The 13,950-nt window shown below is 43.3% G+C and overlaps 1 protein-coding gene across 3 annotated transcripts in view; it reads left to right on the forward strand.

Moving 5' to 3' along the window:
• St7 (suppression of tumorigenicity 7) overlaps positions 1 to 13,950 on the forward strand; it is a 243,518-nt gene that overhangs the window by 201,926 nt on the left and 27,642 nt on the right. For all 3 annotated transcript variants that reach the window (XM_026787534.1, XM_026787535.1, XM_005363756.3), the window contains 2 exons: positions 4,536 to 4,608; positions 6,015 to 6,117. In XM_026787534.1, the coding sequence (XP_026643335.1) occupies positions 4,536 to 4,608; positions 6,015 to 6,117 (176 nt within the window). The remainder of the gene's footprint in view (positions 1 to 4,535; positions 4,609 to 6,014; positions 6,118 to 13,950) is intronic.

A 13,950-nucleotide genomic window follows, 5' to 3' on the forward strand; every position in this document is an offset into this window, starting at 1 on the left:
GTCATAGAAGGCGAAACTAGTGGGTGTTAGGCTCGGAGAGAGAAAGTGGAGTTTGGAGCAGTATAGAAGAAGATCAATAAAGTTTGAGGAAGATTATAGTGTTAAAAAGAGACTTTGAATTGTTAGTTTTAGCAAAAGAAACTCTGAGGTAGAAATTACTCAGTTACATGCAGTCTTATGCAGACAGGGGGATGGCATTTTGTCGTGTGACCCGCCTGGAGTGAAACATAGAACTTGCTGTCTTTTCTAAACATTGCCTCCTGTCTGCTGCAGCCAGTAACTCCTTTCCAGTCTAAGTAACTGCTTCCTGTTTTCTGCCATCAGATAAGAATTTTGAAAGCTTGTGGCTCCTCTTGGAGACATATCTTAGCACTGTTCAGTAAATTTAAATATCCACCTTTTAACCATGACATTTCACTTTCAATCACACAAAAGAAATGAATATTTTGAAAGTGTACGTAATAAGCAAAGTCATGATATCCTTAATTATAGTAGGCTACAGCTGGAAAGCAATCCAAGTATCCATTAATAAGAGAATACCATCTAGTGTATACGCACAATGCGTAGTAGTCAGCCATGGAGAGAAATGAGACTTCTGTACTACTATATGGATAGGTTTCAGAAACGCTATGGGCATCCGTGTGTATGAAGTCCAAGACTGCAACTTTTAATAAAGAATTTGATGACAGTTTGATTGCACGTATTAGCATACATGGGGAAATTTCTTCCCCTTTCAGAAAAGGACTTAACGTAAATACATGTTGGAGGCAAGTAGAAGAAAAAGTAGACAAATACCAGAAGTTCAGGTTAGCTTGTGAGAAATATGTAGTTAGCATGCCTTATTTCTATAGTGAGTAATGGGGTGAATTGTGTGGTTTCGTTTTTGGATTATAATACTGTGTGTGAGAGAGGGGGAGGAGAAAGAGGGTACTTTTGGGGCGGGGGAGGGGAGAGTGCTTTTGGACTGAGCCCAGGCCTTGTGAATGCTAACTGTATGACCTATCAGTGGACATACCCCAAGCAAAATTCCATTGCTTAAGAGAATCTTATGGTAATTATCAATAAATTCCACTGTAAAAGGCAGAAAGTCACTGTAGAATTCGTCTGTCATCCCAAAACAAGCTAACTACTCTACTTGGTTTTAGTTTCTTCCACAGAATGAAATTTCTGCAGAAGTTCCTGGCACTATGAGCACACTGGTAACTTGTTATCCTCTGCTCACAACTTTTGATACGAACATTTCCATGACAAATCTGACAGTCTCTTTATCTTATCATTTTATACTTTTCCATAGTGTCAAAGCATGAAATCATAGGGCAAGCAAAACTGCAGAAAGCAGATTTGCAACCACCATGTGTGGAGAGGACAGGGTGCGGACACGCATAAAAGGCCAGCAAGGGGGTCTCTGTGGTCCTGGAATGGCTCTTTATCTTGGTGGGGTTGTAGTGTTACATGAACTTAGATATGACGGATACATACTTAAACACGTGTAAGATGGTGAAATGAAGAAAAATCAATTATTCAAATGAAAGTCACAATGTCAGCTTAGTTTGGTGCTTGGGAATATGGTTATATGAAATATAACCATTTGGAAAGTTGAGTGAACCATCCAAAGATCTTTGCACTATTTCGTATTTTACTATATTTGTAAAGTAGGAGAAGTCACACTAAAGTTTGTAATAGGCAACAGTTGCCAAGTCTCAGATTGAGAAGAATCCAGGAATCAAAGAAGCAGGGACCAGAGTGCAAGAGGGCTTTAATAAACTCTTCTAGTTTTGCAAATATCGAAAATTGTGCCCCAAATCTCAGCTTCTGCCTCTGATTAGACGTTACTAGCTGAAATATTAATGAGGTGATGATATACTGCAGCAGGCACCATGCAAGGGAGCATTGCAGCTTTCCCTGGGAGTTTGAGTTCTATGTGTCTGCTAGATGGGCAGGTTGACAATGCCCTTCTCTGTTGTCTGTCTGTCTGTGTCTGGCTCCACCAGTGTATTTGCCAATGAACCTGCTGTACACGTTTTAACAACAGAATTCTCTCCCTAGCAGTACTGTTAACCTTTGCAATTTTAATATTTTACAATTTACATAAAGCAGTGGGGACCATGGCCTGTCACCCGCAGTGACACTATAACACTGTTGAAGGTGTTTCAATATTATCCAATCTTCATATCTTTGCATATCAAATACATCTAAAATTAGTAATGCATACCAGATCAAGATTTCATGGTTACCCTCCGCTACATAATGACTTTGAGGCCAGCCTTGGCTACATGAGACCCTATCTGAAACACATAAATAAACAAACAGAGAAGCAGCCATCTGTAGTATGTCTGTTGGTGACAATGAAATTTTGCTTGATTATGGATTCTGAGATATAGACTGAAAAGCCCTCCTTCCCTTTCAGTTCTGTGTCTTAGAGTTAACAACAAAGATCTAGGAAAGGCTAGACCTGTTTGTCCCACACAGAAGCCAAATAGTTCAGAAACCAGACTGTGATAGAGAAGAACCTTATGATGAGCCAGAAAATGGGAAGAGACAGGAACCATCTTGGTGGGTAGGGCCATCTGCCTGGAAGCTTATGTGGGGTTGGTTAATATGGAAGATGGATGATCACAGGCTCTGCACACCCTCTCATATCTAGAGGCTCAGGTCCATATCTATCTGATTCCAATGGCCCAGCCAAGAGATGCTTCTTAGTTCTGCAAATGTCAGGAGCTAAGATCATCGTTGTCCTCCAGCTTCCTGCCTCACTGAGTACTCCCGACACATTACACAGGTACAGAATAGAGTGACCAGCTCCCCCAGGCCCCGGTACTGGTCATGACCGAGGGGGTCAAGGTCAGCTGAGCTGAAGCAGGACTCAGCTGTCTCAGGGCTTGGGATTTCCTGTAACTGGTTGTGTTTTACCTGTGTCCTGAAACTTCCTCTAAAGAGAAACCACCAGGCTGGAGTTGAAGATAATGAGTATTTGGTGTGGAAGAGGAAATTATTTTCTTTCAAGGAGTTATGTTCTTCTTCTGCCACTGGCTAACTAACTGTGAGATTCCTTTACAGTTTTCCTATGTAGTTCTTTCAAACTTGCAGACAGTCCTGTGAAGAGATCTGTGGGATAATTTCAGATATTAATGGCAAATTTTGAGGCATGTGAGAGAAAGCTGCAATTGACTTTACTGGCCAAACTTTCTTTCCAGCCCAAGTTTATGTTGAACTAAGAAAATATTTTGGGGATTGGCAAGATTGTTCAGTAGGGAAGGGTGCTTTGCTGCCAAGCCTGACTACTGGGGTTTGGCCCCCAGAACCTACATAGCTCAATGAGACAAAATAGATGCATGCAGGTTGTCTACTGATCTCCACACAGGTGCTGTGTGTGGATAAATTTTCTTTGTTAAGAAACCATTTCTGTGTCAGAGGAAAAAAAAAAGGTTAACAACTGCTAAAGAAATACCAACTGTCCTTTTTTGAGAAGGGAATTCCAATTTAAATACATACCCCAAGCCCCCCACTTCTGGTCAGTGTGCTCTCTGCCCTGTGTTTGTTTGTAAACTGATTATCTACACTGCACAGTTGCTCCACCCCTTCATCTGTAATTTTTCTGGAAACGTTATAAAATCGTCTTTCTGGGTGACAAATTAGGCTGGCTTTGATATGAAAGGGGATTGATCATAAATTTGAATGAGAAAACTTGGCACACTTTTCAAAATTTTTGAAACATTCACCCAGTACAAACTATATGCAAATCCCAGAGAACATAGACAACAATGAGGACTCTAAGAGAGACTTAAATAGATCTAATCTGCCGGGCGGTGGTGGCGCACGCCTTTAATCCCAGCACTCGGGAGGCAGAGGCAGGCGGATCTCTGGGAGTTCGAGACCAGCCTGGTCTACAGAGCTAGTTCCAGGACAGGCTCCAAAACCACAGAGAAACCCTGTCTCGAAAAACCAAAAAAAAAAAAAAAACCAAAAAAAAGATCTCATCTACATGGGAAGTAGAAAAAGACAAGATCTCCTGAGTAAATTGGGAGGGAGCATGGGGACCTTGGGGGAGGACTGAAGGGGGGAGGGGAGAGGCAGGGAGGGGAGCAGAGAAAAATGTAGAGCTCAATAAAAAAAATGTGTTTGAATTTCTGAAATTTAATACAAAGAAAGCATGTCTTAAATTAATCTATTAAAGAATACCTTGTTTAGCTCTGTCAATATTTTAAAGTCAGATTAATTTTTATGAGGTCCTATTTACATTTTATATCACAAGTATCTCTGTAATCACTAAATTTATGCATTTATATCAAGGTATAAGATGCATACTTTAAAATAGAAGACGATTTCTAAAGACTGCTGAATTTTAAACATGAATTACTGACAAATTAACAAAGCATTTTGACACAGTAAGAAAGAACTGGCTGGGGTTCTTATATAATAGCTTAAATATTCTTAATCTGTACTGTTTGGGGCTTACATTATTAATCTTGTGTTTTAGAGCATTGTCCCTTTGACTTCAGATTGACAAGGATTCTTGCTCTCTTTTTCTTGCACAGATATAAGCTTACCAAAGTCAGCAACGATATGCTACACAGCTGCCCTGCTCAAAGCTAGAGCCGTGTCCGACAAGTAAGTGAGCGGTCGCTTGTGTGGCTCCCAGTGCTGGCCAGATGTAAGGAGACCTGTCCCCTTTGAGGGCTTTCTCCAGAAGTTTCTCTTGGTCCTTGTGGCCTTGCTTAAAAGCATGCATTTTCCCAAAGCCGTGGATCTTCATTTCATTACTAGAAGGAGGAAGTGTCTGTTCCCACTGGTGTAAGATTGTGTGGCTCCTAACACAGACTGGCATTAAATTACATTCCTCTGGGGTGACTTTTTTTTTTCTTACTTTTTTTATTTTTTGTCAGACAGTAGAATCAAAGGACGGCTTGGGATTTACACAAACATTCTGTACCTCTCTGCGTTTTTTTTGTGTGTGCACTCCCTTCTGCTGTCTGTTCCTGGGCCCTGCTGTGTGGCAGTGGGGATGATCCTCTCCCATTCTTCCCCTCCACACCCCTGGTCTGCTTACCGTGAGATGCCACCTCAGGGGACATTTGCCCATTTTATTCAGGCAGGTGACTGTGGCACATAGACATCCCCACGTATCCAGAGGATGACTGGGCAGGTTAAAGAGAACAGAGGGATTCATCGTTTTTGAGTTCCTAAATGCTTACACGTCCCGGATACAGCCCAGCCCCTCTGTAGACTCTGAAAGCAGAGCAGGTAGTGGCCTCTGCGGGGTCAGACAGGTTTGCTGTTAAGTGTGTGTGCACTTCAAAACTGGAGTAATTTTCTTTCATTCTTTTTCATCCTGTAGATCGCCAGTACCTACTGCAACATCTTTTCTCCCTACACAGCGACTCCAGCTTGGGAGGGCAGGGCCAGGGTTGTCACAGCTTCCCCTGTGGTGTCTGCCTGCCAAGCACAGCTCTGGAGTTAGCCCTGGGTGTGAGGTGAGAAAGAGATTGCATGGTCTGGTTTTTTTTTTTTTTTCCATTCCCTTGGGCGGGTGTCTTGCCCGCAGTTTGGGCATGCACACCCTCCTGCTGGAACATCCCACAAAGGCTCGCCTGTGGCTGGAGCTATGACCATTAGCCTCCACCACAGCACCGACATTGGGTTGGGAGCCTCCCTTAAATCCCCCCAGTTCTGTTTTTAACCCAGTGAGCTCTTCTGCAACCTAGTTTTCTCTTTTTCCTACACTGTCTGCCCTCGTCAGTCCTCCCTCTGCTCCCACTGAAGCAGTACCTTGCAGAAAAATGTAGATTAGCTATTTAGACAGTGAGTTAACAGCTGAACCATTCAGTGAAAGCACGCTTTCTGCTTCTGCTGGGGTTTTGTTGGCCTTGGTGGAAGGGGTCCCCTGTAGAGGAAGTTTGGAGAGCTTGTGCCATCAGCCCACTGTGTTCATAGGGGCCCTTGATGTATACTTGCTCCCTGGGTAGCTGCCCAAGCAGTGGTCCCAACTGCATGATGTTTGTCTTTCTGCTTTTCAGATTCTCTCCCGAGGCGGCATCTCGGCGGGGCCTGAGCACAGCAGAGATGAATGCAGTGGAGGCCATTCACAGAGCTGTGGAATTTAACCCGCACGTGCCAAAAGTGAGTCTCTGAATCCCCCAGGAGCTCATTATGACAGCAGAGAAAGCATTTGCTAACCACAATGCCCTGTCCCCAGGAACCCCAGTTATAAAACAATGAACTGTAACCAACCAACGCTGGGACCTGTGCAGTCCACAGGCATTTATAGCCTCATTTTCGAGCTAAAACTACACTCAAGGGAACTTGGGGTAGGGGGCTGGTTTTCAGGGTGAACATAATAAAATAAACTGATAGACCTTACTTAGGCAACTAGCTTCAGAAAGTTTAAAATTAGCTCAAGTGAGTTTGATAGGAGTTTTTTTTTTTTTTTTTATCAGTTTTAGTCTTATGAGGCAAATTCTGGAAATAATCCTTGTGCACAGAACTCTTTAAAAACTCCCACCAATGTGATACCCCATGTCTCTACAGATAAATGTAGGGAATCAGGCCTGGCTAGAAAAACAGGAACAACCCCAGAACTTGTAATGCTTTGAGTGCCACTTAAAACTTACACGTAGTGAAAGGATTTGTCTTCGTGGTTAAACCCCATGATACACAGTTAGTAAATGCTTGATATTTTTCACATATTCTTTCTGAAGTTGATTTTAACGGAATCCAATCAAGGCAAAAGATATTTCTGGAATGTTTTATTCATGAGCTGAATGTATATTTGGGGCTTCCCTGAAATTATCTGCTCTGTGGTAGGTATTTAGCTGTGGGTCTGTTTCAGTCTGTTGATATTAGGGACATTTAGTCTCTAAGAAACTAATCCTGCAGCTCACATCAGATGCTACATGGCATATGTGTTTGGGAAAATATCTGATGAAGACCTCCTGGTGCAAATGATAAAGAAATCCGGCTTGCATTGTTGTGGTGCCATAGCAAGAGGGTGGTGTGTGAGTGTGTGTGTGTGCATGTGTGTGAGTGTGTGAGTGTGTTGCGTGTGTGAGTGCGTGTGTATGTGTGATGTATGGAGTTCCCTACTTTAATTTATTTTGTTGCTATTGAAAATGGTAGAGATAAGTGATCTAATGTCATTCCTGAGGCTTTACTTAAGTCTAGGTTATGTTTTCACTTAATGGGAAATTGAAGAGTGGTCTGGAGTGGCATTTTTGCATAAGGATGTACTTAAGCACTCCAGTGCTAGTGGCTAATCAGCAAAATATTTACAGAGGCTTGGGGGTTATATGTAGGATGCTAGAAGCAGGAAACTTCATACAATATTTTGAGCCTAAGCCAAAATGTTGATTGAACTCTGATTAAAATGTAAAACTGGTCATAAAAGTTGTTCTCAATTATAGTAAACTGAAGTCATCTATTAATATTTTTTGGATACTCCTTCAAACTACAGAACTATTCTGTAAATATAAGCAAGCCTCTTTTGTAGGAATTATTGAGTAACAGAGCCTAGGATTCTGAGGTAAAAACTAGGGTCAAGTTCTGGCAGTCATTCACCCACTCCGGAACCTTGGGACCAAGTGCCTCTGAACTCATCTTAAAATGATGAAAATGCTTGGGATTGCCTATCTTTTGGGATAAGTATCAAATGAGATAAAATGTTTGAAAATTTTTGCAAAACACTTGTCTTAATCACTATTCTATTGCTTTGAAGAGACACCATGACCAAGGTTCTCTGAAAGAAAGCACTTAGTTGCTGTCTTCCTTGCAGCTTCAGAGAATTGGTCCATGCAGGAGTGTAGCTCAGAGATACATCCTGATCCAGGCCGAGAGGAGACGGGGCTGGGGGTAGAATGCTCACTCCTTGGCCTGGCATGGGCTTTTGAAACCTCAAAGCCCACCCAAGTGACAAGTGGCACACTTCCTCCAACAAGGCCACACGTATTCCAACAAAGCCACATGTCCAATCTTTTTAATTATATCAAAGAATTCCACTCTCTGGTGATTATGCATTCAAATATATCAAATATTTGAGACGTCAAACCACCGTAACACTTGAATACCATATATGTATAAATGCTTAAAGTAATTGATATTAGCTTCTTAGGGACCCCTCAGGTCCCAATTTCTACATCACCCTATTAAGGGCCCTATAATACTGTGCAGGGAATCTCTACAGTTCTGTTGTTCAGATATTTTGATGCCATTGTCATTTAACTCTGCGATAATGGAAATTAAAGCTCTTAGGAATAGTTTAAAATTGCTGTGGAAAATTTTGACAGTCAGTTGACACTCCAGCCAATTATATTTATTTTAAAGTGGGAATGTTTCAAATGTTGTTTTAATTGATACATGGTAATTGCATATTTTTTACATGATAGAATGTGGCATTTCAATCCATTTATACAATGTGTAATGATCTCATCAGGGAACTGTCCTATCATCTCAGATATACAGCATTTTAAATATTTAATCTCACTCCATTTTCTAATCATGAAAGTAGAGAAGAGAGCTATTAAAGTATATTATATTATTAAAAGTATATACTTTTAATCCCTGCTTGGGCAGGATTTACTGATTTTGGTTCCGTCATGGTAGGGGGCCATGAATTCCAGAACAGGAGGAAACAAGCGAGGGAGGGGCATAAGGAGGAGGAAGGGGAAGAGTGGGATGTGAAGGGGGAGCTGTGCTGTACCTGTGCTTCTCTTCCATCCAGACTTCTAGCCTACGGAGTGGTGCAGCCACTTTCCCTCCAAGACACACTTAGAGCTTCTCCAGCCGCCTCAGGGCTGCTCCACTGAAGCCGACTCCCACGAAGAACCATTACAGATTCACCCCGCTGACACTCAAAACACATCTCTTCAGTCACAGCGGTCACCTTGGTGCCCGAAGGCTTGTAAAAGTGTGTGTTCACGTGTGTGAGTGCACACTTATGTGAAGATAAAGGACTGTCTCAGTTGTTGTTCCTCAGGTGCCATTGTAGAAATAGGAGCGGCGGGCTGCGTCCCGGCACCCGGCCGCCCACATGGCTAGCTCTACCCGAAATAATTACACGGACACTGTGTTCATTTAATCACCGCTTGGCCCTTTAGCTCTAGCCCTTACTGGCTAATTCTGATATCCCGATCAACCCATCTCTAATAATCTGTGAGCACCGGTCTTAGTGAGCACCGGTCTTACCGGGAGTGTATCTTCCCAGGAGCGGGGAGCATGGCGTCTCTCTGAGGCATCTGCTCCCGAGAGCAGAGCTGTGGAGTCTGAGCTCACTTCCTCTTCCTCCCAGCATTCTGTTCTGTTTACTCCACCCACCTATGTTCTAAGCTATGAGCCCAAGCAGTTTGTTTATTACTTAACCAATGAAATCAACAGATTGATATATGACACTCCCACATCATGCCATCACCTTTTTGTTGTTGCAGTTTGGTTTTTGTTTTTGAGACAAGGTCTCAGGGGCCTGGAGCTTGTCAAGTACGCTAAGCTGGCTGGCCAGTAAGCTCCAAGGATCTACCGGTTTCCACTGCTCCAGCATTGGGAATGGCCACACTCAGCACTTCATTTTTTTTTGGTAGGGGGATCAAACTTTGGTTCTCTTTCTTATAAGGCAAACTCTTTCCTAAGAGCAAATACCCCAACTACCATGTCCTCCTTATAATACAGAACACATTCAGTCTATCTCCGAGACTCTTAATAGTCTAACATTGTTCAGAAGCCCAAGCTCAAGACCTCCTCTGAGATTTGACGCAACTGGTTAGCCTTGAAGTCCTTTAAAATAAAAAAATCAAGTAATAAACTCACAGTACCCAATGGTACAGAGTAAGCGTTCCTATTTCAGAGTGACAGACTAGGGAAAACACAGAGGAGGGATTGGACCGGAGCAAGCAAGTCTGAAACCCAGGTAAATATTTAATCTTGAGACTCCATGTTTTGTATCTGAATCACATGGCCGGATGATATGCATCCCTAAGGGCTTTGGCAGCCCAGCCACTACTTTCTGGCTACAGCCCGCTAGGACCACCTCTTAGATAGGCTCAACTTCCTGCCTGTGATTTCCTGTCAGAGGTTCCTGGTTCCTGGAATCTGCCTTCCTGGGGTCTCTGTTCTACCTTTGGTTTTACCATCATAGTTTTACTCATCCTCCTCTCTGAGGCTCCCTGAAGAGAAACTGATCCTGCCACCACTGCCTGGCCTCCTAGGCTTCTCTTAGAAGTTAGTATAGAAGATTCCATGATCCACCATTTTTACTTTGTGCATATCTGCAAAACTAGCACAATGTGTTTGATTCCACAGTTCTAGGAGCACAGCTACAGTGGCCTCTGAGAGCCCAGGTGACTGAACATGGGAGTACACTTCCCTTAGTTGCTCTGTGCAGGGGGAGAGACCTGGAGTGTCTGCTTCTCAGAGAAAAATCTTCCCAGTTAGTTAAAACTTTTACACCTGCAAGCCTGGGATAAATGGGCTCTGCGCACATCCTAAGATGTCCTCAAGGTGTCCTTCTCCCGGTCCCGAAGCCAAATATTTACTTCTCTTTAGTGGTCCTGCCATTCTTTCTTTGGCCTCAGAATTAGACATGGTTCCTGTCTGGGCAAGCTGCAAGCTTTTCTGAAGTTTTCCACTGTGCTTTTTTTTTTTTTTTTTTTTTTTTAATCACAGTTACCACTGTAAACTTGGCTAAAGTAAGCAAGCAGTAACCATGCTCTCACCTGAATTATTGACTACCTTGGAATTCCTTCCACTAGATTATTTAAACTCAGCCTGTCTGGTTTAGAGTACTAAGACATGAATAAGAAACTAGACAAATTATTTGTCATAATATAACACAATGGCCTTGCATCCAATTCCTATTGACTATAGTATTTATTACCTACATTGTTAGGCATTCTCATCTTATAAACATCCACCAGAATTGCCTACTACTCTCTAATTACAGCACTCTCGACTTTGTATACCCTAGCTCTTCAAGCATTTCCAATTTCTTGCTACAAAGCAGTTCCAAAGGCTTCTGAACCATATTGTCAAGTATCACACCAATGACCCCACGTCTCTGGTCCGAGTTTTCCGCATTTGAGTTATTACCCCATGCAGAATAACCTGATGGAGTAATTACTAGGAGAGGCTATTTATTCTGACTAATAGTAGCCCATCATGGCAGAATGGAGCAGCTTACATCATGGCAGCTAGGAGAGGGAGATAAATTGCGGAAGTGAGAGGGGACGGAAGAGAAAGGAAGGAAGGGGGGTGGGAACAGCACAGAGAACTATACATATTCGCTGCTCAGCTTTTCCCTTTCAACCTTTATTTCACCAGGGCCCTTAGCCTAAGGGATGGTGCTGCCCACATTCAGGGAGGTCCTCTCTACTTAGTTAATCCTCTCTGAAATGCTCGCAGGCACACCCAGAGACGTGCTATGCCTATCGCCTAAGTGCTTCTCACCCGGTCAAGTTGACGGTCAGGATGACCACCGCAGAGAGAGTCTAGGTTTACGTGTTTTCCCTTCTCCGGAGACTGCACTGTTGGAGACTTCTGCTCACGTTTCACAAGCTAAGGTCTCTGGTGTTCTCCATTGGTGTCCTTTTTTGTTATGCGAGGGACAACTCTCCTGCCTCAGAAGAGGCCTCCTTCTGTCACCTAGACACTGTATACCTCACTAGGTTGCAGGTCTAGCTTGTTAGAACTCTTTACTTACCCACCAGTGCTCTGCTCTAAAACGACGATTGGGAGGTCGCCTGCCAATTTTACTTTATCATAAAAGGGATAAATTTTGTTTTTGTTTGTTCAAGATGGGTTTCTGTGTGTAACAGCCCTTACTGTTCTGGGACTCACTTTGTAGACCAGGTTGTCCTTGAACTCACAGAGGGATTAAAGGTGTGAACCACCACGCTCCAGCTCTGAGATAATCTTCTTGCTGCTGCCTGTTAGCCTCTGTATTCTCCAATGGTATCCGCTTCTAAAGCTGAGTATTTTGTACCATAACGGTGCAGTCAGATTCATCTCAAGAGCACACACTGAACATCAGGAACTGGACACCGATCACAACAGGACCCATATTCTCGAGGAGTTCACAGATCAGGCAGTGTGTCTGAAACAGGAAGCATGGTGCAAGGACCTAAAAAAAGGGAGGCATGGCACTCGCTCTCAGAGCCTACACAAGAGACTTGGCCACTCTCTAACCCCAGAAGCCAGGTCCTGTGCCTTACTGCTGTAAGCTTTCCTCATGCTCAGCACTGTGTTCAGAAGGCAAATCGTCTGTTTAGCTCTGAAAACTCAACATCCTGAACCCCGGAATTGAACCTTAGCTACAAGGTGACGGGGTCGGTCCCCAGAAGGACTCCCAATCCCATGTTCTCTGCTCCACTGGCACTGTTCCCGACTGCTCAGCTCACTTAGACCTCCCACTCACGGTAGTTTAGCTTTCATACCCATGGAAGCATGGAATTGAAAACAACTTTTTCCCCTCCTACTGCAGACATGTGACGCCTTAATTAATAAACAGAGCAGGAAAACTTAGCTACTCTGGTTGAATCTGAAGATCTGACAGTATTAACCCAGCATGTCAGTCACTTCCCAGCCCATGTTAGAATTAACAAGACATCCATCCTAGAAAATGAGACGATTTCCATAGCTCACACTTTTAGAGGATTTGGCCTATTAGTGGTTGTCCATGGCCTTTGGCGCTCTGGTGCAGTGTACACCATGGCAGAAGCTCATGGAGGAAGAGTCTGCTGTCTAATAGGTGCAGGGGCACAGCGACAGAAAGGAGCTGGGATCACAGTGGCCCTTCAAGGGCACACCTGGGTGGCCTAACTTCCTTTGCAATAAGCTGCCCCCTTACAAGTCCACCACATCCTGCTACTTCCATGGCCTAGGGGCTACATCTTTCACACATGGCACTGGGGACAGACTACAGTACCCAGCAGCTCAAATCACCTATGCATCTGGTCTAGAAAATGAACAACAGATGTCCAGGGGCCACCACTACCACCGAAACTCTCAAGTGATTGTGATGCCAACCACAGAACTGGAGGCCCACACTCTCTCTGAAGGAAGAAGTGGGGCTGAGGAGCCATGGCTAGCTCCCTGTGGTGCCAAAAAAATTGTGGATGGAATATCCAAGAAAAATTACAAGCATCCATGGGGAAAATTTTTTCTTAATTTTGTCTGAAGTCTTAAACCACTTAGCCTTGTTTCTTTCTCTCTGGGCCCATTCTGAGGCAGGAGGGGGACACTGGCATTCCTTAGAGAAGGATGTTTACCCATCACTGAAGCTCAGCTTACATACAGGATAGCCTGCATTGCTCAGAATATTGGTGTAAGGACTTCACCTCATTGATAAATAAGTTTGCTGTGGAATATTTGTTTAAGATGTGTTACCTTGTTTTATGCTGTGGAACATTTGTTTAATGATGCAAAGATGTGTTGCGTTCTTTTATGCTGCATTTGTTTAACTCTGTGAAGTTCTGTTACTTTGCCTGTCTAAAACCCCCGATTGGTCTACTGAAGAGCCGAATGGCCAGTAGCTAGGCAGGAGGGAGAAACAGGTGGGTCTGGAGAGAGAATAATTAGGAAGAGAGGGGCCACCCAGCCAGCAATGGAGTAAGAAGCAAAGAAAAACATATAGAATAGAGAAAGGAAAAAGCTTGGAGGCAGAAGGTAGATGAGATAATTTAAGAAAAGCTAGCTAGAAACAAGCCAAGCTAAGGCCGGGCATTCATAAGTAAGAATAAGCCTCCATGGATTTACTTGGGAGCTGGGTGGCTAAAACAGAGTTTAAAAAAACCCAACTACATAAGTTTTTAAATCATTGTCTAGAACATGGGAAGACATGAGAAAAATAGAGATGAGGATTGAAGTTGTTATGACAGAAATGCATTCCCCTCAAAATTTACCTGTGTTTCTTTAGAAAGTTCATCTATTGTTAGTTTCAAAGCTCACTTCACAGTGATTTCAAGAGACTTGTGA

Source organism: Microtus ochrogaster, linkage group LG10, assembly GCF_000317375.1.
Source record: "Microtus ochrogaster isolate Prairie Vole_2 linkage group LG10, MicOch1.0, whole genome shotgun sequence".
NCBI lineage: Eukaryota > Metazoa > Chordata > Mammalia > Rodentia > Cricetidae > Microtus > Microtus ochrogaster.